Below are 24,954 nucleotides of genomic sequence, written 5' to 3'. Positions count from 1 at the left end.
TCTCCCACTCAGAACAACATTACAAGTCAGATGTTGTTAATCTGTTACGACACCAGACACAGTCGTCTATATCTTTTTATGAAGCTTTTAATTACATGTTTATTGTATGTTTGTGTCTGTCAGAGGACTAGATGAAGAGTGGGGAGCCAGTCTTTTTTTCTTTTTTTCTTGTTGTTCCCTTCAGTTCTCTCTGGCAGCGGCGTAGCTTGTTGTTGCCAACTCTGCAAATGAATTGGAAAAAAACTGAGTACAAAAGTAAAATGTGTGTCTGTGCATGTGTGTGTTTTCTAGGGGACCTGGTGGGGGCAGACCCTGGCCAAATCCTCCAAACGCTAATTCTGTAAGTGACCTCACAAAATTACCAGAAAGTTTAACATTTCATATATGTCTTCCATAATTACCTTATTTTTAATTTTTAAAACTTTTTTTAGACCCCTTACTCTTCAGCATCTCCCGGCAGTTATGTGGTATGTGCTGCATGTTGACATTCACTATCTTCATGTGTCCAGTAATTGTTAGTGTGTAAACTAGTCTTACATCTGATAAACTGTGATTTCAGGGACCGCCAGGGGGAGGGGGCCCACCTGGGACACCAATAATGCCTAGTCCAGCAGGTAAAACTCACTGCACATGTTTGAGAACAGATGAGTTAATGCTCTTTCATTACTCCGCCCCCCGAAGGGGAGGCAAGGTGTGTTTTTGGTTCAGGTTGTTTCTTTGTTTGTTAACACTAGCAGCAAAACTAATGGTTGAATTCATACCAAATTGGGTTTATAGATTGCCAGTGACCCAGAATAGATCTGATTACATTTTGGAAAAAGTAGGTCAAAGTTAAAATTTTTTAGGAATTTTTAAAATCTTTTTTTTTTTCTATTTACTTATAATGGGCGAAATTTCAAATGTCTGTAGCAGCAAAACTATTGGTTGAATTCATACTAAATTGGGTTTCTAGATTGTCAGTGACCCAGAATAGATTTCCTTACAATTTGGGAAAAGTAGGTCAAAGTTTACCTTTTTTATGAATTTTTAAAATGTCTTTTTTTCTCCATTTACTTACACTGGGCGAGATTTCACATGTCTATAAAAACATCAATTTTGTTTCAATTTACTTCAAACTTGGCACATATATAGAGACAATTGAGATGCTGATATCAGCACAGGCATAGACATGATGACATCAGCTGGATCGATGCCAAAATAAGATACAATATATGCGAGGGGCGGGGTTTGTTGTGCCTGGCACTACTTGTTAACATCCTGTTTTTTTTTTTTTGTTTTGTTTTTTTGTTTTTTTGTCAGATTCAACCAACTCTGGCGACAACATGTACACTATGATAAACACAGTTCCTCCAGGCGGAAACCGACCGAGCGTGAGACATTTTCTTTTTCTTTGTTGTTGTCATTATATATTGCTGTGTATTGGTGTGTTTAAGTGCACTGTAGAGTATGTGGAGTTTATTAGCTCTTTAATGTAATTTTACCCTGATAGTCTGTTGCTGTAGATATTGTTTGATGTAATGTACACTGTTGAATTGTGTGTGTTTTCTGTAGTTCCCGATGGGTGCAGGTGGTGATGGTCCATTGGGTGGCATGGCGGGAATGGAGTCTCATCACTTGAACGGATCATTAGGTGCAGTGTCTGTAACTTCTATCAGCTTTGATGACAGAAATAGTGTTGAATTTTTACATCAGCTCTTCCCAAACTTTTTCATCTCGAAACTCAGAATAGAAATTTGGTGTGTTATCATGAAATGGTGTAAATGTGGATCTCCTTACTGGCACTTCTGCTGTTATAAGAGAGAGTATGAAAGTCCCTTTTCTAAAAAAAAAAATGTATATCTTTTACATTGTTTTAATCTTTTTACATCTTTTACATGATTTGTGTTTGTAAAGGGGTGAAATGTAGTATTGATATTCCAAATTTTTCAACAGCAGGGGGAAATCATATGCCACAACACACTTACAGTAGATCTACCAAAACCACTACTGAATCAACGCTATGTATTTGGATCTTACCATGAAACTGGGTTTATTTTAGTACCTGGCACTTTGGCAGCTTTTTAAACCCAACAATAAAAGATAGATAGATAGATAGATAGATAGATAGATAGATAGATAGATAGATAGATAGATAGATAGATAGATAGATAGATAGATAGATAGATAGATAGATAGATAGATAGATAGATAGATAGATAGATAGATAGATAGACTTTATTAATCCTCAAGGAAAAAGGAAATTCAAAATACAAAATATGGTCACCACTCCACAAAAATAGTCATACCACATTAACAATCAATAAATAAATGAAGAGTATAAGTAGCTAAGAATAAGGTAAGAGCTACAACAACATACATTCCCTTTCACACACAGAGCAGCGGACCGGCAGCCGGCTTGCGCTGGGTGACCGGCTGAGTGACTCATGACTCCCTCTAGTGGTCACATAAATCCACTACACCGTCAGTATAAATACATTAAGTTCATATGTTCATAATCCAGTACATTAGCATCTTTTGGCACAACTCCGTAGCTGTTTACTCTGAACACTAATGATAATTTTAGGTCAGTTTTTTAAATATTTGAAAGTACAAATACTACATACAGCCTGTTTAACAACATTTTCATTATTGAAACCTTGTTATGGTTGTTATATCTTTTATAAGGCTTCTCCTCTGCATTTCACATGACTTTGATTGACTTTGACTTTGATTTGACCCTGAGGTTTATAGAGTAAACGTCATTTGAACATTTCTAATACTTATTTCTGCCTGTTTTCTTCTTTCAGGGTCTGGTGATATGGACAGTCTGCCTAAGGTAACTATTTATGCTACTAAACATACAACACTTACCATGCAGCTTTCCTTCACCTTTTAACCGATGTCATGTCTGTTTTGGTTTTCTTGCAGAACTCTCCTGGTAACCTAAGTATGAGTAACCAGCCGGGAACCCCCAGAGAGGATGGAGAGATGGGAGGAAACTTCCTTAACCCTTTTCAGAATGAAAGTGTAAGTCAAGCATTAAGTAGGAGACAAAAGAAAACTGTAAAATGTCCACACACTGTAAGAAAACACCAAGTTTCTTTGATAAAGAGCGTTGACAATGTCTACATCTAAGCAAGAAAATAAGTAGTTAACTTGTTGTAATTTAAGGATTTTAGATAATTTATCAAACTGCATAGATAGATAGATAGATAGATAGATAGATAGATAGATAGATAGATAGATAGATAGATAGATAGATAGATAGATAGATAGATAGATAGATAGATAGATAGATAGATAGATAGATAGATAGATAGATAGCATTTGATTATATTAAAGGCTGTGGCACAACTTCACCTACAGTACTTCCATTCCATGGTGCATGGAACTGTATACTGTATGTAGATCAAGATCTCCAGCAGCAGTTTTCAAATAGAAGAACTTTATTTTATTCTAGATATAAACCAGACATGTTTCTGGTCTTCATCAAGGTCATTAGGAACTGAACAACCACCTGTATTTAAATAAATATAAAACATGAAAAAAATACATGGACATAACCAGTCCTGTACATCCACATACTGATGTGTTGGTCTGTATCTAGAATGACATGAATTTCTTCTACATGAAAAGTGCTGCTGGAGTTCTTGACCTACAGATTAGACTGTTTTATTACAAATGTTTTATACTGGGAAATTTTGGCATTTATTATAAAAATACATATATTATTCCCCCACCCCCCGAAGGAGAGGTAAGGGGTATTGTTTTTGGTTCGGTCTGATTCTTTGTTTCTTTGTTTGTTTGTTAACACTTTAGCAGCAAAACTATTGGTTAAATTCATACTAAATTGGGTTTATAGATTGCCAGTGACCCAAAATAGATCTGATTACATTTTGGGTAAAGAAGGTCAAAGTTAAAATTTTTGATGAATTTTTTTAAATTCTTTTTTTTCTCCCATTTACTTATACTGGGCGAGATTTCAAATGTCTATAAAAACATCAATTTTGTTTCAATTTACTTCAAACTTGGCACACATATAGAGGCAGTTGATATGCTGACATCAGCACATGCATAGACATGCTGACATCAGCTGGATCGATGCCAAAAAAAGCCACAATACGTGCGAGGGGCGGGGTTTGTTGTGCCTGGCACCACTTGTTTTTTAAGTTTGATTTTAAAGCCAATGTAGATTACAAACAACTCTGACTGCATTAAGAGAGCTGGCTGGAGAGTTCGCTTGTGACCAAAGGGTCGTTGGTTCGATTCCCCAGACTGGCAGAAAATGTTGTTGGCTGATGTACCCTTGAGCAAGGCACTTAACCCCCCATTTGCTCTCCGGGTGTTTAATATGGCAAGCCCACTGCTCCTAGTCTGCAGTGTGTGAGGTGTGTTCCTGCATATTCTAGTGATGAGTTAAAAGCAGAAGGTTAATTTCGGTGAGTGGTGCATGTCTACGTGTGTCTGTATACTGACAAATAAAGAATCTTAATATTAATCTTAATTAAAGTAAAACAGTGTACTAAGTTTTTTTTTTTTTTTTATCCCCATTAAATCATCAACATTTTACAACTGCAATGGGTTATAATTATAATGAGGGCATTGGTTTTGTTTTGTAATGACATGACAGTGTTAGGGCAACACGGTGGTGCACACAGCAAGAAGGTCCTGGGTTCAATTCCAACACCAGTCGAGTCGATGGGACCTTTCTGTGTGGAGTTTGCACGTTCTCCCCGTGTCTGTGTGGGTTCTCTCCAGGTTCTCCGGCTTCCTCCCACCATCCAAAGACATGCACCGATAGGTTAACTGGTTAATCTAAATCACCCATAGGTGTGAATGTGAGAGTGATTGTTTGTCTCTGTATGTCAGACCTGCAATGAACTGGAGACTCGTACAGGGTGTACCCTGCCTTCGCCCTTATGTAGCTGGGATAGGCTCCAAGTGACCCCTGTGACCCTAGTGAGGATAAAGCGGGTTCAGAAAATGAATGAATGAATGAATGACAGTGTTACATGCAGCCATTTACTCATCAGTACAGATTATTAAACACACAGTCATTTCTCTCTGGTTTCTGACTGTTTCTTGTTTTATTTCCACAGTATTCTCCAAACATGACGATGAGTGTGTGAAGGCAGTGGGAGCAGTTCGGTCGTTCTCCCAGTTACGCTGGTGTGGATCGGTGAAAACGTAAAGAGACATGATGTGATTTCATCTAGGCCAGTGACTTTTGGTCTGCCGCCGCCTGTCCAGCTGGCACAGTCGCCCCAGGCTTCGTCTTTCTTCTAACCCTCAACTCTCCATGGTTTCTGTCCATGTCTCTTCGCCGGTTATTTCTTCTGTCTTAAGTAGTGACGGCTACGTTCATCAGTTCTTCCTCTGCAACTGAGACTGTACAAAGGAACTAAATTTAACCAACCGGAGGGGAGCTCTTTGTATATTTGCGTGTATGTGACTGTAGACACAATCAGTCACAGGCATTTTTCATCATATTATGGAGTTTATCCCCACACAGACAAGGCCAGTATCCTTACTCTACTAAATGTTAAATTATCAAATAAATATGGACACTTTTTGATTCATTGTTTGTTATATTAAGACTGACTGGACATCATACTGTACGGAGCATCACTTCATCCATATTAAAGAAGAGATCTGAGGTTTATTATTAAAGTTTGGGCAGCTTAAACATCTGTCATAGTGTTGAACTTTTAGGACAACCACTGACATGTCTTATATTTTAACTTATGGTTCAGAGAATCACATTTTTATCACTTTTGCAATACCCTGTAAGGCACAGATTTAGGTCAGCTCTGTGTTTAGACTTCCTGAATATTTTACACAGCTTCCTCAGCACCACCTGGTTGATTTTGTATCTAGATTTTCTAAGTCTTATGGAACAGTTCAAGACAAAACTGTTTTGTTCAAGGCTTAAATCCAACTTGATTAGAATATACCCTAAGTTACACATCTAGAGAAAGTGGTAAGAAACTGGTTTTGTACAAAGGTTAAAACCCTCTGTTACGAAGACACGATAAATGATGCATCTGTCTGTATCAACCAATAACTTTTGCTGTGATCCTATATTAACTTCAGACTATTTTGTGAAGGTTCAGTTGATTGTACAAGTTGAGGAGAGCCAAAGGTAATGGAGTTTTCTTACTTGACTGTATTATGTAATAAGAGGGACTCTAAAGCTGATTTGCATTTTTAACCTGGGTCCAAATAATTTGCCAGATTTTTTTTTTTTTTTTTTTTTCTACCGTTCACATTCTCCGAAGATAAATAGACCAAAAGATTCCTAAACTATAAGACAGAAGTTACAAATGTCACCCGAATAAACTGTGATCTCAGTGCGATATGGAAATTCGGTACAGAAAAAAACTAAGTTAAAGATCGAAGTTTGTTTTTAATCAATGTTTTCAACTTTTTCACTGCCCAAGATGTTCTATCATCATGTACAAAAGGTTGATATCTCCTCCCTTACTGCAAAATGTACAGCTCACAAATGTAGCTCCTTTGTCTTGTATGTGTATTTGATATTATTATTTAAAGAAAAACCTGGAGAGAATTCTATGAAAAAGGAGAGATGGACTGATGATGCGTCATCACAAATAATAAAAGCAGATATTTTGGTTTTGTTTTAGTTTGAAGCCATAAGTGGGAGTACAAGAAGACACATTTGTAAATTGGATCATGTTTTCTGTTTTGTGGCAGTATGTGGGACTCCATTTGTGATGTGTTCATTTGCTCTTTTTTATTCTTGTATTATGTTTTTGTAAATACACAGAGAAGTATTTCATGGGTTTTGAATATGCTGGTATAAAGCTTCTCTTCCCTTAGTAAAAGCGTCCGCTCTTTTTATTTCTATGCATATTTTTCGGTGGATTTCGGCATTCTTATGACTGACACCTGCTGTGCGTCATTTAGAAAGTTGGTTTGTTGCCAGTTTGATCCATGACAGCTGGATAAGTCTAGACTGAAAAGTATAACAGCACTAAATTGTGATTCACTTTTATTCTTCGCTGAGACTGTGACCTGTAGATTATGAAATTTACACCTCATCTTTCTTTTTTTAATGGCCATGTCCCTCACTGACTTTTTGTCCTCAAGTATAAAAACATGGAAAAAAGTGACACTAAAATAACTCATTCTGCCAAAGAAAAGACAGAGGGATAAATCTAATATTGTGGAAATATATTAAATAAAGATTGCATAAGGGACATAATATTATTATGGGGGATAATTTCTGTCCCAGTCCCTCCCACACAATTTCAAATAATCCATACACGATATATTTGCACATGCACTTGTGTAAATGTCAGTTGTGTAGCCTGGCTCAAGACCATTAGAAAAGAGGACCAAGCACAGCAAAAATTACCTGTAATTTAATTTTCTCTTTTTCCCCATAGTAACAACATTACTTCCCTTTGTTGCTCAAAACTCAAATTCAGATCTTCACTACATCCCTTTCCTTCCTCATTAGCTATTACCACAGCTTTCATTGTATCCTTCAGTGTCTTATCAGCACTAGAAATGTTCATGTTGTGTTCAGTAACCTGTAATAACCCTCCAGTTTACCCTCCGCTAAAGCCAAATCAGGAGGAAGAATGAAGTCCAGTACTTTTTCACTAGAAAAAGTCCTTTTGTTTTTTCGCAAAAAAAAAACAAAAAAAAAAAACCTAACCAAACCAACTCCCAGCGGAGTTTTTTTGTTTTTGTTTTTGTTTTTTAATGTATTCTTAACCCATAAAAACCCAAACATCCACCATCGACAAAAACCATCTACTGATCTAAACTGTTAAATACCTGTTGATCCACTGATTCTATCAATCCATGTAAATAATTGGTATATAATACAGTTTGTCATCTTTTCATGGTCATCAGATATGACCCATTTGGATGTTCAGAGGCTTCGTAGTTACCGTGGAAATACCATCATCTTCTACAACATTGATTCACCAGTAAAACCCATGAAGTTGGATCAATGACAGTGGATGGAGACACTGGGTTTATGTTCAGTTAATGATAGATTTTACTGAAAAAGTCACTTTTTTCTTCAGTTTTCTCTGTTTCTGATATAATTCAGTCTGAGCTTTTATGAACATCTATGTGATCAGTGAATTAAATGTAAGCAAATACATGATTTACACTGAAAATGCAAAATACAGAGCATAATATTAGAGTAAATGTGAGAAATCCCTTACAAAAGGTTAAAAATAGAGAAAAATTCATTTGGGAACTTCCACAATCGTAGTGCTGGGTCTTTGTGGGTTACATTCTACACAACACCATTCAAACAATACACTGCACTCAAACACATCAGGTCTGTTCAGGAAGTTACCAATAAGCAAATGATGCTCTCATTAACTGTCCCACTTTGTCATGACCATAACAAACAAAGGCCAAATACACCAAGAATGATTAACCAAACTTTATTTTAAATGACCAAAATCCGTAATAATGCTACAGATCAGTCAAAGGTGTGAGTAATCCATCTGTATTATCAGTGTGAATGTGAGGTGTTGTATGAGTGGAACTATATGTGTGACGAAAACTAAAGCTGACCTCCATATCTGGCAAGGTGAAAAACTAACGGAAACAACAAAGGATAAAAAAAAGGTCTGTGCTGTGTTTCCAACACAGTCCAAATGAGCAAAGAGAAGGCCTCCAGGCTTTATAGACATGCCCCAGATAATTACTGAAGACTCAGCCTCCGCAGAACACAGAATTAGAGCAACTAAATTAGATAATATGAGAATGAAAAAGGCTGAACTGCAACAGTAAATTATACTTATCCTGTGATAAAATATATATACACTTGTAAGAAAGTGTTCCAAAATATTATTCATATTGAAATACAGATCTCAAACACCCCCTAAAATTGCATTTTTCCATTGTCCTACCGCTTTGACAACAAACCTGCATGTCAAATATGAAATAAAAAATACATTTGAATAGTTTCTTTGTATAATCTTGTTGATATGTGTCTCTTGTAGTTGTTTAAAAAATTAGTTTAATCATCAACATGTTTTAATAATATGATGCACTGAAGTTGTGAAGCCCAACATGCCCACAACCCTGTTACTGAATGTGTTTAGCAAAGCAGAGGAAGAGGAAAAACAGTGAGTCACAGAACACAGAACACCGTGGGTAGACCAAAGATAAGTACAATCTTCTATTTTCCATATTTTTTTCTAGCCCCTGTTAGTCATATTATCAGAAAATAACAAAGTAATTTAAAGTTTTCTTTATCAATATGACTAAGTCTGTCCTTCATGTTAACCGTAATATTACATAGCTAGCATCTGTTCTTGGGAAAAAGCTTAACGTTACCATTGATTTTCAGTCAATGGCACCTACAGCCCTGTTACTCTAATTCACACCCAGCTAGTCATATCTTTTCTTTTTGTTGTTGCTGTTTTTTTAATAATTGTAAATACTTTTCTAAACTCATGAGAATTTGACCTATTCTTTCTCCAAATTCGGTACATTGTCAAAAGTAGCAATTTTTGAAGCACATAGTACAGCCTTTCCACGTGACTAATAGGGGCCATTTTTTAGAACCTGGAACACTTTATAGCAAATTAAATGGGTCTGTAAGTTGACTCTGAAGTGAAAATGATTTTCACATCCATGCTTTAGAGCAGGCGTTCCCAACCCTGGTCCTCGAGATCTACTATCCTGTATGTTTTCGATGTATCCCTCTTCCAACACACCTGATTCAAATGATAAGCCTATCGTCATCAAGCTCTGCAGAAGCCTGATAACGACCATCAGGTGAACTGGAAGAAGGAAACATCTAAAACTGGGGTATTCAAATCCAGTCCTTGAGGGCCGGTATCCTACATGTTTTGCATGTTTCCCTCTTCCAGCACACCTGGAGGCCATTACATGGTTATCAGGCTTCTGCAGAGCTTGATTATGAACTGATCATTAATTGAACCAGGTGTACTGGAAGAGGGAAACATCTAAAATACAGGTGTCAAACATGTGGCCCGGGGGCCAAAACCGGCCCGCCAAAGGTTCCAATCTGGCCCGCGAGATGAATTTACAAAGTGCACAATGCAAAAATTACCCTGAAGATATTAACAGGCAAGGGCATTAAACTCAAAAATAACAGCATAATAACCTAGAAATCAACCAAATTTTCTTCTTGGTTTAATGTGAAAAAAATAATATCACGCTATGTCTATAAATAACGGCAACATCAGTTTTTTCTCTTTGATTTACTGCAAAGAACATTGAATTATGATATCCTTTAACAATAAAATGTCAATAACCTGAACAAATATGAACAACCTGGAATGTCTAAAGAAAAATAAGTACAGTTTTAACAATATTCTGCCTGTTTTGTACCTTGGTAGATCTGATCTGTAATGCACATGTAGAAATCATAAGTTGAGTCATAATATTGATAAAATTGTACTTGTTTTTCTTCAGAAATTTCAGTTTTTTCCAGTTATTCACATCTTTTTTGTTTTGGATGGAAATAGTTTCATCATCTAATGATATTTTTTGCACTAAAAAATTTGGAGTTGTTATTATTTATAAGCTATTCTGCTATTATTTTATTGGTCCAGCCTGCTGGAGATCAAATTGGGCTGAATATGGCACCTGAAATGAGTTTGACACCCCTGATCTAAACATGCCCACGAGGACCGGATCTGAATACCCCTGACCTAAAACATGCAGGATAGTAGATCTCACAGACCAGGGTTGGTGACCCCTACTTTAGAGGTGAGAACTGGCCTCCTCCTGTTTACCATGTGACAGACTCAGTCTGTGTTTGGACTCAGACTGAGGCTCTGAGGGCTCAAGGCTTCAGTGGCTCACTACTCACTCTAGTGGTACAGAGTAGTATTACAGCAGCCTGAAAGTCTCGTGCATAACACTGCATTGCAATTTATTGAACCCACACACACACAGGGAGAACATGCAAACCTTACACAGAAGGGCACTGGCATAACCATACTGCCATAACTTTATTTTTTAAAAATACTTGGAAACATAAGTATTACAAATAACTTAGGTCAATGATGAGAATAACACTGTAATGTTTGTGTTATGTTATAGCTTTTTCACAAAGGGGGCGCTCTTGAGTTGTTATGTTTTGGTTTAGCCTGCAGAAGAAAAAGGATGCAGAGGAAAAACAGAGAGCAAGAAAAGACGTTGTGAGTGTTTTGGAGAAGCTAACTAAAAGCATATACATGTCACAAATTGTGTTGGAGTCATATTTTAAAAACTTTACAAACACTTCAGTGGGAAACTCCACCAGGGCCGTCTGCATCATTATATTTTCTTAATTTTTCTATGCATCCCTGTGTATTTACGATTACTGCAATTGCCTAACAATAATGTAGACTTCTACATTGAAAAGTTGACTCTATAAACTCCATAAAGTGCTTGTGGAGCAGCATGTGAAGACCTGTGGTGACTGCCAACTCTGGATGGAAAACATGACGCCTGTAGCTGATGGAAACACCACAGGCGGAAGACTCATCCTCTACAGCACAGGTGTCAAACATTCGGCCCAGGGACCAAATCCGGCCCGCCAAAGGGTCCAATCCGGCCCGCGGAATGAATTTGTGAAATGCAAAAATTATACTGAAAATATTAATCAGTGGTGTCAAAATCATTTTATTTCAGGTTTTACATACAGTCCAATTAGATTTCAAGTGGGTCAGACCAGTAAAATATTATCATAATGACCTATAAATAATGACAACCCCAAATTTTCTCTTTGTTTTTTGTTTTTTAAAAAAATTAAATTACATGAAAATGTTTACATTACCAAATTATACGTTTACAAAAAATGTGAATAACCTGAACATGTATGAACAAACAGAAATGTCTTAAGAGAAGTAAATGCAATTTCACCAATCTTCTGCCTGTTACTAAATGTTTTGTGCGATTGTAACGCACATGTGTAAATGATAAACTGATAAACCGAGGCATAATATTGTTAAAATTGCACTTGTTTTTCTTAAGACAGTTCAAATTGTTCATGTTATTCAGATTTTTAAGGAAACTTTGTAGATGTAAACATTATCATAATATCATTTTAATTTTTTCACTGTTATTATTTTACTGGTCCGGCCCACTTGAGCTCAAATTGGGCTGAATGTGGCCCCTGAACTAAAATGAGTTTGACCCCCCTGCTCTACAGTGAATTTATTGAAACAGTCATTTTAAAAATCCATTTGACATGACTGTACATTTTGTTTTATTTTCGCTAAGTGATATTATATTTATTTACTTCTGTAGCAAGAATAGGATACCAAATTATTTATTAATTGAGTGTTGATTCATTGATTAATTTAATTATAGATTTATAACCAAACTTAAACTTAAATCAACTCAAAACAATAATTTGGAAATCTTGCATAGGTTGATAGTTCGTTGACTGCACAGATGAACCCATGTGTGAATAACAGTACACAAAGCACAACTGAGGCAATGGATTTATATACATATAAATACTTTATTAACTAAACTAAGACACACAAATAACATAAAGACAAGAGACAAATACAACCAAAGGAGCAGGAGATTATGGACAGGAAAATATGTAGAGACATATTAGCTGGCAGACAGCTATATTCAAGATATTATAATGTTAGTGAGGTTACGTTGAGGTAAACCTACTTAAATTGGAATAACACCAACTCAGATAAATCAGGAGCAAGTTTTCTTACAAGTTGTTGCGGTGCGGATGCAGCAACTGGCACGGCCTTGACGGCGGATGGATGAAGTCTTCTGACGTAGTTCGAAGCAGGAACAGGCTGTGAAGCGACGTGCTTGCGCTGGAGGCCTGAAGGTCTGGAGTTCTGAAGTTCTGCTGGCTGGAGGAGGTTCACAGCTGGCTCTGGCGGCTGGTTCTGGAAAGCTCACCAGGAGAAGATGGAACAGCTCTGAGAGCCAAGGAGATGGTCAAGACTCCTTGGAGAAAGCTCTTTGCTCTTAGGTGAGAGCAGCGAGGGTGGAAAAAGCTCTTCTCTTTGCGTAGGTGAGAGCAGCAAGGGTGGAAAAAGCTCTTCTCGTAGGTGAGAGCAGCGAGGGTGGAAAAAGCTCTGCTGAAAAGTTGGTTTCATTTACTTTTATAGTTTGTCCAAAAACCAGCTTGCCACACCTTCCTCGTGCATATAGATGAGTTATCGATGCCTTGGGGCGTTGCCTTCTTTGTCTGTTTTCGGCGGGAAAACGCCTCCTCGTGAATATTCAAAAATATCTCGTTTCTCTTCCCTCTTGGGAAGACAGAGGGGGAGAGGACTGTGGCTTAGCCTTGTAAGAAAACTTTGCATCCTCAAATAAGATCCTCTTAAACTTTATACATCACCTGTAACCTCACTTAAGCATCAGTAAAATAATAGCATGATTATTCAGACATGCTATAAGCAGTGATACTCTTACTTTCACATAATTTACCGTGAACATGATCAGGACACACATATGTGAAACCACAGGTCAGGCAAATGGCTTAAGTATTACATACATAAAAGAGTTAACGTGCTGAGTTAATCAACATTAACACATAATGTAATACATTATTTACATGGCACATAGAGTGATTTTATCATTCAGTCCTTTGTTCGTTTCTGGGTTCATCTTCACCTCTGGATAAGCAAGAATAATGGGACACAGATGTTGAGAGGCAAAAGGTCAGCTTAGTGTCAAAACCGAGTCCATTAGGCTCATTCTTTAAGATCATCTGTCTTTGTAAATGTCATTTGCAAAGGATGTCCCAGCACTGACCTGGTGACGGACCAATCAGCATGGTTGTTCAGGAATTTGGTTTGACACGGAGAGGAAGATAATATAATTTATAATTCTGTTTTTGAGTCTGTTCACTCACTCCACCGTCATCCGGCTACACTTCAAACCATTAGTTCTTTTCTACCATTTATAATAATTGTGTCATGTCCTCTACTGGAAAAAAAAAAAAACATCTGCAAACATTACAAATTTTAACAAATCAGATACCTTACAGATATAATTTAAAAGAAGTATGAATAACATGGGTACCAATACTGAACCTTGTGGAACACCACAGGTTGCTCTTGTAAACTGTGATTGTGTCATCTTAATTTTTATGTAAGTAAATATTCACTGGATCCAGACAATAGGGCAAGTGTGTTTTAAAATAAGTAGTTTCAGGGATTTCTTAAAATGTTATGAGGACAAATGAACAAAATATCAAGATAATTCATTGGATTGTAGTTTGGATCTTTGGTAAAGTTTAGCTACTTTACTGAAATTGACAAAAACAGGAATGGGATGATCTGGGGGGGACAATCTAGGTAATAAGAATGAAATGATTACTTTATGAAAATATATCATGGAAAGGAGAAAGAAGGAAGTATAAACTATAAATGATTCTAAACGTATAAACCAGTCTGTGATGTTCAGGTCACAGTGGAAGCAGTTTGAAACCCCAGATTTAGTTAAAGCAGAGCTTAGTCACAGATTTAACCCAAGACAAGACGAATATATCTGCCAAAAGACAAACCACTGCATCAATGCTGTCATCATAAACCTGGATGGACTCAACAAAATCAGGATTATGCCATTAAAAAAAAACCCCCCAAAAAACACAAAACATTAGGATTATGCTTAGAAATGGTAACAAGGAAGTGATGATAAGTCAAGTTTTATAACCATCACTGAAGTTCTGCTTTATTTATCTTATTTTCATTCACTTCATCAACTAGACAGAAGCCTCCTGGCCAAGATAAGCAGCAGCAGCAGCAGCAGCATGATTAACTAGGTTACAGACAATAGGAGCCAGACATGAAGAAACCCAGACAGTGTTTTGAAATATAAGACTTAGTACACCCTGTTATGATTATGGCTTTATTCTGTGAAAAACTGTCATCACTGCTTCACCCTGTGGAAGCAGATCTACACAAACATGGGAGACTCCTGCATATCAGACATAAATAATCTGCCTTATTATTCGCTCTATTTACTGCTTCAATAACTACATATTTCTGTAATTCTCTACACATTATAAACTGGAAAATCAGTAAATCCACAAATTCAGTCCATTGCCTTTTCAACCACACAATACAGGGGTTGGACAAAATAATGGAAACACCTTAAAAAATCAACAAAATATAATTTAATATGGTGTAGGTCCGCCTTTTGCGGCAATTACAGCCTCAATTCTCCGAGGTATTGATTCATACAACTTGTGAATTGTTTCCAAAGGAATTTTAAGCCATTCTTCAGCTAGAATACCCTCCAACTCTTTTAGAGACGATGGCGGTGGAAATCGACGTCTTACTTGAATCTCTAAAACTGACCATAAATGCTCAATAATGTTGAGGTCTGGGGACTGTGCCGGCCATACGAGATGCTCAACTTCATTAGAATGTTCCTCATGCCATTCTTTAACAATTCTAGCTGTATGGATTGGGGCATTATCATCTTGAGGTGAAGGTGTTTCCATCATTTTGTCCAACCCCTGTAGTTCCTTCCTCTGGCATAAAGGGTGGGTCTCTGCTTCAATTTGTAGTTAAGTCCATGCTTTTTTAATTGATTATAATCCTAGTTGAAATGTTAACCTTAAACTTAAAACATTCTGACATTAAAATATTAACAAATATATATTACAGATATATAATACAACACTGTAAAACCTGACAGCGCATCATAATGAATTAAATACAGTCATGTATCTTAAATGTGAAAAAAAGAGTCACTCATTTCAATTAAATTCACTTGAAAATTTTTGTTGTTGTTGTTATGATAACTCGCTTACACTTGTGAAACACTAGTGTTGTAATTCTAGTGAGTTCAGTTACTCATTCACTTCAATAAACAGTATTACAACACGAAAATATGAGCAGCACTGAACATTCATTGAAAAATAATAATCCACACCCTGAGGTGGGACATTTTTAAATGTCATTTGCATTATTTGATACACATAGATTAGTTGATGTATGTAGCTCAAAATACAGCCTATTAATTGTTGCACATTTAAAATTCCTTCCTTCCTTCCTTCCTTCATTCATTCATTCATTCACTCCTCCTCTACTTGTATTCCCATATTCTCACTCACAGTGTCATGGTTTGGTTCTCCATCACACCCACTCAGGACTGTCACTCCCACATGGTCAAAAATCTGAATGCTACCCATGATGCAATGCTCTACTCTGTGCAATTTAAGTTACACTTACTTATTTCAAGTAACTTTAATTGACTGAATGTAAATAATACTATCAACCAAGTTACCTTAATGATAAATACTTGAGCTATTTGTACTCAAATAAAATCATTCTTTATGCTTTTAAGGTAACTGGTTTCCTCAAATGATTGTTGAATTAACTCATCAGGTTTTACAGTGAAGAGGACAGAACAGATTTTTTTTTTTTTTAACATAAAAATGTGTGTAACAATCTTACTATGTACAGAAAATGTCGTATTTCTCTGTATGGGATGGTGAATAATCCTGTAGGTGTACAGGACACTGATTATTTGGTATGTCTGAGTCTTTTATTACACAACCTCTCTACACCATCTCTATTGGAGCCTTATTGCATTGGTCACAACAACAAACACACAACAGTCCCCTACCTCGCTTGTCCCCATCTACCCCCACCCCCCACCCTGTATAAATATTCTCTCCTCCTCTAGTCTACCTTCACAGCCTCACTAAACAAGTGCAGCCGTCCTGTTCTTCCTGAGGCGTTCACTTGTCATTTGACTTCTAATCATGCTCTTTCAGTTTGGTTTAGCTTTGCTGGCTCTCTCCTCTTTGACTACAGCATCCGACCCGGGCTGTGAGGAGCTGCTCAAACCTCTAGAGGATCGGAGCCGGGTATGTCGTCTTCAGTATGTACAAATATTACAAAACATGTTCCATTTATCTTCATTTGTAGAGCCAAACTGGTTGTTTTAAATGTATTAACTTTACTTTGGTGCAGTTTGTCTAACATTTAACAGTTATCTGTAAAAAAAAAAAAAAAAAAAAAAAAAAAAAAAAAAGAAAAAACTGTATCAATGTTTCCAAGAAGAAGAAGTCAAAGAGGTTAAAAACTATACTGTTTGACTGGAAGAATAAGATAAGATAAGATAAGACAAGATAAGATAAGATAAGATAAGATAAGATAAGATAAGATAAGATAAGATAAGATAAGATAAGGGGAACTTTAAGTGTCTGAGCAGCATTTACATTCAAGCTGACAGTAGTGACAGTAACGTAATGCAAATATGAAGAACATAAAAAAAGGAAATAATAAAAAGAATAATTCCTTCTTCCACTGCAGATTTCTGGAAAATGGATTTTCTATGTCGGAACATCTGACAATGAAGACTTCCGAAAAGAGTTAAAAACTATAAAGAGCTCCTGGATGGAAATCACACCTATACCTGACAGTGATGATATGAATCTGCACTGGGGAGACAAAATGTAACAGTTCTTTTGATAGTTTTACTCATTTAAAGAAGTTCACATGTTCTAAATATTGTTCTTTCTTCTGAAAGGTCTGGAAAATGCTATTACATAGATGTTAATTCCACGTTCTCAGGAAACTCCACCAAGGTGACATGTAAGTAAAACACCATTTCCATTGTCATATTAGTATATTTCCTTTACTTCTAAGTGTCTAATAGTGTTTAACTCCTCCACTGAACAGTTTACTTTAACACTTCTGAGCATGAGCATGTTGGGAAACACCTGACGACCTGCCCCGACTGCATCCTCTGGACCGATAACTCTGTGTCAGTGACCAATGGAGAAACCAAGAAAGGCAGAAACCTCTATCTCTTCAGTGAGTGGAGCATCTTATTTCTACACATATAAGAAAAATCCATTTCAGGGAGGGTTTCATACACCTCTCTCTTCATTCTCCTGCAGCAAAATCTGGAAAACTGGATCCTTTTGACCTGGAGGTTTTCAAGAAACAGGCTTCGTGCCTCAACTTTCCCTCAGAATTCCACTTTGGACATTCCACAGGTAACACCCTAACGTCTCTGTCTGTCTTTTACCTGCACACAGACCTATGCTGCTTAAAGAAATGTGTCTTAAACTGGTATCTTCCCTCTTTTTCAGACCTGTGCCCTGATGAGAAGGAGCCTTCCACTGATGTAAAGGAGGACAAACACTAGTCACCGAACCTTAAATCCATCCCTGTTTTGCAGAAAAGGGTTTCGATGGGGGGTATTGTGTGAGAATGTAGCAAAACCTGCAAAAGCGAATAGATCCTGAATCGCTGAGTAGATACATTTCATATTTCCGATCAGATTAATAAATCAAAATTGCCACCATGTGATTTGTCTTTTTTGTTGCTGATTCTGTTTATTTAGGATTGTAACGTTTGTTTGGAAGCTGTGCATCATCCCCCTCACTGTGAAGCACGCTGATAAATGAACAAACATATAGCTGATTGGCTGGATTCTTCATGTGAAATAATGTTAAATATGGTTCCTCTCTGCGGAAGACGAGCTGGGTGATGTGTTTTTATTTTCAGAGACAGGTCATACTTTGTAAAACCTTTAATAATCTGTTTTGTATAAAATCCAAAATGTTTGTTTGTAGACGTACATATTATATTTCACTGCATTTTTACACAAGACACTGACTAAAACAAATGCTATGAAATAATTTTTTTTAAAAAGAGGGATTCTTGTGAGTAGGAGGAGTCTGTAAGCAGAGTAAGGGGTCAGTAATGGACTTCATAGTTGTAAGAAAGATGGAGGAAAATGTCTCTTTTATTTGGTGATTTCTCCAGATGAACTTTTGTACATTTGTTTATTCCAGAATATTAATGCAGTTTTTTTATCACCTTTGTTAACCTGAATTTTCCTATAGATGTCCAAAAACAAGCTTAAACTTTGAGATCTCACCCTGTCTCAGAGAACTTTAGGAGCTCAACATCTATTTAGATTACAATATATTCCCAAAAAGACACAAACATCCTCTAAATGTTAACTCTCCATACTAGTTTCATTTGCAGAACCTTCTAGAATAGTGGCGATTAACTCCCCAGTATTGACCAGAAAGGGCCTCGATATATTATTCATTGTCAGCAGTCAGTGTGTGGACCTCACATGCATTTTTCAGATCAGGATCAGCTGATCGAATCAGTGTTTCTTCCAACAGCTGTCGGTGCAGCTGCAAGTCCCCGACTGACCCGGTAAACACACAAAGAGTCTGTGATGAACTCTGACCAACAGCCTGTATGTGAAGTATTACACTATTAACACTTTTTTGTACTTATCACAAAACTAAACCATAAAAATCCAGATAAAAAATGTTGTAAGGTTTTGTCGGTGAACTCATATAAAAGCTCCACAGATAGTTCCTTCTTTTGCCTCTTTTACATGTGATCCAAATCATAATAAAGTTTCAATGTTCTGAGGCCATTGTCGAAAGGAGATGTTTTAGCGTTTGCGTCTGGATTTCCTTTTATTTTCTCTGCTTTTGTGTGCGTGTGACTCTGTGCAGGGGGGAGTTCACATATTGATAGATGCAGGGGTCTTGGTATTCAGTCCCTGCCAGCTGGCTCTTATGTAAGGAGATAAATAGGACACAGGCCCCTGCTGACTGGATGTGAAAAGCAAGTGCTCTTTCACTCCGGGAGGGGAGGTGTTTGTGTGTGTGCATGGCGTGGCCCAGCCCACTGTTACAAAACACTTCCCCCAGATTGCTTTGACAAGGCTGGAGCTGGCAGGATCCCTGACATTAGTGTCGTTTTCAGGCTACCTGCTGTTTCGAGCCATGGCCACACAGCTGGTTGTAGCTCTGCTGGCTCTCACCTCCCTGGGTGCTGCATCTGAACTGGACTGTAAAGAGCTGGTAAAACCTCTGGTACTGGACAGCCACAGCCCTGTGAGTATTGGTGGACATTTGTAGAGGCAGCTGCATAGTGACAGACTGAGCTTGGTTTGGAATTTAATGTCATTTTGCTAAAATCTAAAATGTAGTTGCAAGAATAGCTTATTAAATTTCATCACTTTTCAGAAGTAAACATGAGGCATCATGTATACTTATCCAAGATGTATTAATAGAAATGATATTAGAGTATATATATTAGAGTAGAAATAATACACACATTCTGAGCTGAATGTCATGGGAATTTGATTTGGCTTTATTTGCACAATAGTTAGAAAAAGATGCAGTATTTGGTTTACAAAGAAAGGAAGAATAATCTAAAAAACAAAAAAACAACAACAAAAAAAAGCGCTACAGTTTCCAGGCAACATACAGTGGTGGAAAAAGGTTTTTGGACATGCATTGGATGCATTTGTGATATATTACATTAAGAATCACTCATAAGTCATTGGGTTCAGGCTGTTGTTCCATTGTCCAAACCTACATGCTCCCTTCTGCACATGCTCCGTTCCACTGAGGTTAAAACTGGATGTTTCAGCAAGATACAAAAAAAAAAAAAAAATCCAACATTTGCATTTGTTTGTGTCTGTCTGATACAGCCACTCCTTCTGGAACACAAAACAGACTATTCTGCAAATATTTCATGATACTACTTGAGGTTGTATAAAATTTCCAGGGTGTTCAAAAACTGTTTCCAGTAGTGTATTTAATATATGAGGAAGAATTGCATTAAAAAGAAACCAAGCTGCATTTTCCAGGTAACATTTTTCATAAAATTACCACAAAAATCTGTTTTTAAGTATATGTCAGTAGCTGTTTGGTTGTTTTTTCTTTGTGTGTTAGATCTATGGAAAGTGGGTGCTTAATGTGGGCTCATGGGACCAACCTGACCTGAAAAAAGACCTGGCGACGGTCAACAGCTCCTGGGTGGAACTGTCATCTTCATCAGACAGCGGAGTCATGACCATCTACTGGGCTGACCGTCTGTAAGAACACGGCAAATCCTCAGTCACATGTTACATAAATGCATCGTACATCATTGCTGCGAGTTTGCAGGAGTGTATACGGAGCTGATACTGATCATTACTTCTTTATTTTCTCTCCACTCTGCAGAAATGATGATAAATGCCTCCAGGGTATAGCCAATGCCACTATCTCAGGAATGACTACTCACACCACATGTAGGTGTCTTGAAATATTTAGTGTTTTTCTCTATCTCTGGGCTGTGTAATGTTGTGTTGGAGATGCACATCATGGAGGACTGTATATATTTCATAACAAACAGACACATAAGGCTCCAAATATTAGCTTTTTTTCTCCTCAATATCTCGAATAATATGAGTCCAATAGGAGTCCTCATAATATTCATGTGAAGCTTCATTGTGATGTTTCAGTTATTATCAACGGTCATACTTCATATCATGATGGGAAATACTATGAGACATGTGCTGACTGCCTCCTGTCTGAAGACACCACTCTGCTCCCTGATGGACAGTCAAAGGGAAGATACATTTTCCTGTTCAGTAAGGCTTTTTTTTTTCTTGTTTTTCTTTCACTTGTGCACAGTTTATTGTCTTACCTCTTCATTTTCTTACATCTCTACATTCTGGGATTATCCATCACCTCACTACATCCCATTTTTTGTCTTTTCTGTAACAGCTCGGACTGGAAAACTGGATCCAGCTGAATTAGAGACCTTTAAGAAGCAGGCAGAGTGTCTTAAATTCCTCCCGGAGTACCATTTTGGAGGCACAGGTCAGTCTGTTCACCTCACTGCAATACAAGCAAACTAAAATAAAACACACTTCCATGTTGGTTCTTCAACGTTAGATTTAGGTACAAGCTAAATAAGCTACAATTTAGGGCCTTGTGATCTGCAGGGGCTTCGAAAAAATCCAGAATTTTAAAAATGTACTCAATGTGTTGTCTTAATTTTGCAAATTAATCATCATTGACTAGATGGCTGAATAATAGGTGATGTGTAATATTTAGTACCAATGTTCCTTGTGTAAGTAACCTGTAGATAATTCATGGAATTATAGTGTATATAATTGTGTTAAACTTCACAGGTAAACTGGGGCACTTATTATTTTTATGTCAAGCAGAAAATCTCCTGGAAGAGAACAAATTCAACACAAAAATCTGTATCAAATCATCTTTCAAGACAATATTCATTTAGTTTTCCCAAATGTTGAAGCAATATTACAGCTATTTCTATGTCTGATGGCAAGAAATTGTTCAGGAGAAAGAACATTTTTACAGGTAAAGAGCATAAAAAGATGAACTGAGAGCAACTATGTTTCAAGAAAAGTTGTCTACGCCTAAACATCATGTGCATAGAATGTGATAAGTTGTGTAGCATATCTATTGATGACATAAACAATGATTCTGCTTTTGTGAAATCAAGAAAGAAAATATGTGTTGTGATTTTACATCATGATTTCTATTATTGAATATTATTAATAAAAATTAAAAGGCAATATATTTTCAATTTTTCATATAATTAAAGGGCATATAAGCATTTTAAAGCTTTGAGACCAGCTGGTGTCATTTAAAAGCGGTGGGGGCCTCAGGGCTTAGGGTCACATCGAATGTAAATCCACCCCTGCTGTTTGTTAAATGCTGATTTTTCTTGGGTTTCAGATCTGTGTCCAGACGACAGGGAAGCCAATACTACGACAACTCCAGCAAGCACCAAGGAGACTGCTACGCCGTCATCAAAGTGAAACAACCTGAAGAGCCACTAAATACCCAAACGAATCCAGATTAACATGTGAAAATAACAGAAATGTGACATATATGTAGCAATTGAAATAACTTCACTTGTCAAATACTGCATGAAGTTCCAGGTCTGCTTATATTATGTCATGTTAGATCTTATTCCTTGCTTAACTCTTAGAAAATCATAGTTTAAAATGAGGAATCTGCTCATTTATTTTGGTATAGTAAGAGAGATACTAAAAGCTTCTGGTTAATCCGTGTATATACTGAATATATAAGTGTTTTAGGTGGATGTGTGCAGTAAATAAAGCAGTCTCCCTCTGTATTCTCCATCTCATTTACCTCTGGCTTCATTCAGCATTCACTCTGTCCTTCCTAAAAAACAAAAGAAGACACTCTGATGACCCATATGTCAGGTTTATGCTCAACAAATCACATCTCACAGCCCATTAAGAGCATTGCTGTTCCCAGAGACTTCACAAAGACTCTGTAGCTGGGTACTGCAGTGTCTCTTTCAGTCAAGAATGAAGACATTAAACTTTTTAACTGTTGCCATAAGGAGTCCCCACAGTTCCTTCAGCCTTTGTTTCTCCTGAAAAAGAAGCATTTCAGGTTCTTTCTTAATGCCTCCATAGTTCCAGACGAGCCGTGGCACTTTGCCCGACTTCATTCAGTTGCAGTGAAAACAGGAAACAGGGAGCGGCTGAGGTGGCCTTTCATCACTGAGTCAAAGAAATGTGCCTGGCTCTGTCTGGTCATTAAAAAGCTCCATTGGTGCATTTGAGTGTGCAGAATCCCCCCTCCCCCCCTCCTCCTCCTCCTCCCCCTCCCCTGCATTAGCACTTGCACAACTCTTTTTGTATAACTTCAGTAAATGAATCAGCGTCCAGAGGTTTTCTGTATTTTCTGTAGTGTCACTGCTTGTCCTTTTTCTTCTTCACCTTCATCGCTGTCCAACCATGGGGCTGTTTTGGGCTGTATTTTTCTTGGCTCTCACTCACCTCAGTGTTGCATCTTCTCCTGACTGTCAGGACCTGGTTAAACCTTTTATGCCAGAAAACCCCAAAATGGTAAGCTGCACTGAAGATGTTTCTTTTTAAATTCATATTTATCCAGTACTTTTGATATTTAACTGTATATGTGGATATTTTATGTGCAGGTGTTTGGGAAATGGGTGTATGTGATGGGAGCTGGTGAACCCAAGCCGTACCACAAGGCTCTGGAGTCTCTGAAAAGCTCCTGGGTAGAGTTATCTCCCACCTCTGATAGTCAAATTGTGACTTTACGCTGGGGAGACAACTGCTTGTAAGTTTGGTAGTGAAATAAGTCGAGTAGATGATTGAATTGTTAGCTTATAAAAACAAAAGTCAGTCTCAACTTCTGTAGGGGACAAGAGTTTCGCAGCTTTACTTATTAAAAATTCAACAAAAAAATAAAAATGTACCTGAAGTAACTATTTCCAATCAAGATGATTATTTCATGTAAAAAAAAAAAAAAGCCAAAACTTTTCCTTTCCTGGGTCTCGGGAGGTTAATATGTGGCGTTTATGTTTCAGTAATCGGTGCAACTTGGGGGAAGTGAATGCAACAGTGTCAGGACTTGCCACCACATTTCGTAGTAAGTGAAAAACAGACAAGTGATAAATATATGAGATGAGTTTTTAGCCTCATATTAAAGTATAAATATGAGTGTATTGCAACACTATGGGTGATTGAGATGTGGAACTTTGAACTAAAATGGAGTTGCAGAAGTAGGTTCTAATAATAATACTCAGTATTACTTTGTCTGCATTGATAGAAAACCTGTCAGATCATAAAGGCCACATTCTACAGACCTGCTCCGACTGCCTGCTGTGGACAGACACCTTTAGAAATATGGATGTCACTGGCAGATACATGCTGCAGTTCAGTGAGTCCTGCCTTTACTTTCCACAGTTGTCAGAGTTAAAACTATGAAATGTCCTCTATAACACCCCCTTCCCTTTTCAGCAAGGACTGGAAAAATAAATCCCAAAGATACTGAAATATTCAGCAAGCAACTGCAGTGTCTGAACTTCCCAGAGAACTACCACAGCTACGACGGTAAAACAGGTTAGTGGTGTTTCAGTAAACTCATTTATTTCTGTGTCAAAGAGTTCGATCTACGTATGTGTGATGCAATACAATAGACTGTTACTAAATGTTACATCTTGTTCAGGTTTCCACAAGATGGAGATATTGTGCTGCAAACTGTAGATCTGATCAGACTTTACATTAAATGACCTGAAGTAGTGTTATGTAACAGTGATCCTCCATGTTGTCTGAAGCTGATCTTCTGTTTTTTTTGCTGTATTTCAGAATTGTGCCCAGATGACATGGAGAGTACAAACTGAACAGCAATAAAACAAAGTCAACGTTTGTATTGAGCAAAAATATGTT

General features: G+C 37.2%; 3 protein-coding genes across 3 annotated transcripts in view; all 3 read left to right on the top strand.

Moving 5' to 3' along the window:
- Nucleotides 1–6,818, top strand: part of ssbp2a (single stranded DNA binding protein 2a) — a 72,710-nt gene extending 65,892 nt beyond the window's left edge. The window contains exons 10-17 of the mRNA XM_030142774.1: nucleotides 292–340; nucleotides 432–467; nucleotides 560–614; nucleotides 1,300–1,370; nucleotides 1,552–1,630; nucleotides 2,787–2,815; nucleotides 2,908–3,006; nucleotides 5,079–6,818. Coding sequence (XP_029998634.1) covers nucleotides 292–340; nucleotides 432–467; nucleotides 560–614; nucleotides 1,300–1,370; nucleotides 1,552–1,630; nucleotides 2,787–2,815; nucleotides 2,908–3,006; nucleotides 5,079–5,108 — 448 coding nt within the window. The 3' untranslated portion in view covers nucleotides 5,109–6,818. The remainder of the gene's footprint in view (nucleotides 1–291; nucleotides 341–431; nucleotides 468–559; nucleotides 615–1,299; nucleotides 1,371–1,551; nucleotides 1,631–2,786; nucleotides 2,816–2,907; nucleotides 3,007–5,078) is intronic.
- A 9,807-nt stretch (nucleotides 6,819–16,625) lies between these two features.
- Nucleotides 16,626–18,375, top strand: LOC115425317 (uncharacterized). Its single transcript, XM_030142777.1, has 6 exons — nucleotides 16,626–16,801; nucleotides 17,250–17,392; nucleotides 17,467–17,531; nucleotides 17,619–17,753; nucleotides 17,840–17,938; nucleotides 18,035–18,375. The coding sequence occupies exons 1-6, from the start codon at nucleotides 16,697–16,699 to the stop codon at nucleotides 18,088–18,090; spliced, it is 603 nt and encodes a 200-aa protein (XP_029998637.1). The 5' UTR covers nucleotides 16,626–16,696; the 3' UTR covers nucleotides 18,091–18,375.
- Nucleotides 18,376–19,618: 1,243 nt separating this feature from the next.
- On the top strand, nucleotides 19,619–22,862 carry LOC115425316 (uncharacterized). Its single transcript, XM_030142776.1, has 6 exons — nucleotides 19,619–19,813; nucleotides 20,660–20,802; nucleotides 20,930–20,997; nucleotides 21,211–21,339; nucleotides 21,476–21,571; nucleotides 22,460–22,862. Exons 1-6 carry the CDS (start codon nucleotides 19,703–19,705, stop codon nucleotides 22,540–22,542), a joined length of 630 nt encoding a protein of 209 aa, XP_029998636.1. The 5' UTR covers nucleotides 19,619–19,702; the 3' UTR covers nucleotides 22,543–22,862.
- The last annotated feature ends 2,092 nt before the right edge of the window (nucleotides 22,863–24,954 follow it).

Source organism: Sphaeramia orbicularis, chromosome 9 (genome assembly GCF_902148855.1).
Source record: "Sphaeramia orbicularis chromosome 9, fSphaOr1.1, whole genome shotgun sequence".
NCBI lineage: Eukaryota > Metazoa > Chordata > Actinopteri > Kurtiformes > Apogonidae > Sphaeramia > Sphaeramia orbicularis.
Note: the sequence above shows the minus strand (reverse complement) of the source record. Positions and strands in the feature narration are given on the sequence as shown.

What these genes read in the sequence shown, in the direction of transcription:
- LOC115425317 (XM_030142777.1), top strand. Translation starts at nt 16,697, where the DNA reads ATGCTCTTTCAGTTTGGTTTAGCTTTGCTGGCTCTCTCCTCTTTGACT. An exon ending in AAACTCCACCAAGGTGACAT is followed by an intron (nt 17,532 to 17,618) that starts GTAAGTAAAACA and finishes TCCACTGAACAG; the next exon opens with TTTACTTTAACACTTCTGAG. An exon ending in CCACTTTGGACATTCCACAG is followed by an intron (nt 17,939 to 18,034) that starts GTAACACCCTAA and finishes CCTCTTTTTCAG; the next exon opens with ACCTGTGCCCTGATGAGAAG.
- LOC115425316 (XM_030142776.1), top strand. Translation starts at nt 19,703, where the DNA reads ATGGCCACACAGCTGGTTGTAGCTCTGCTGGCTCTCACCTCCCTGGGT. An exon ending in AAGATACATTTTCCTGTTCA is followed by an intron (nt 21,340 to 21,475) that starts GTAAGGCTTTTT and finishes TTTCTGTAACAG; the next exon opens with CTCGGACTGGAAAACTGGAT. An exon ending in GTACCATTTTGGAGGCACAG is followed by an intron (nt 21,572 to 22,459) that starts GTCAGTCTGTTC and finishes CTTGGGTTTCAG; the next exon opens with ATCTGTGTCCAGACGACAGG.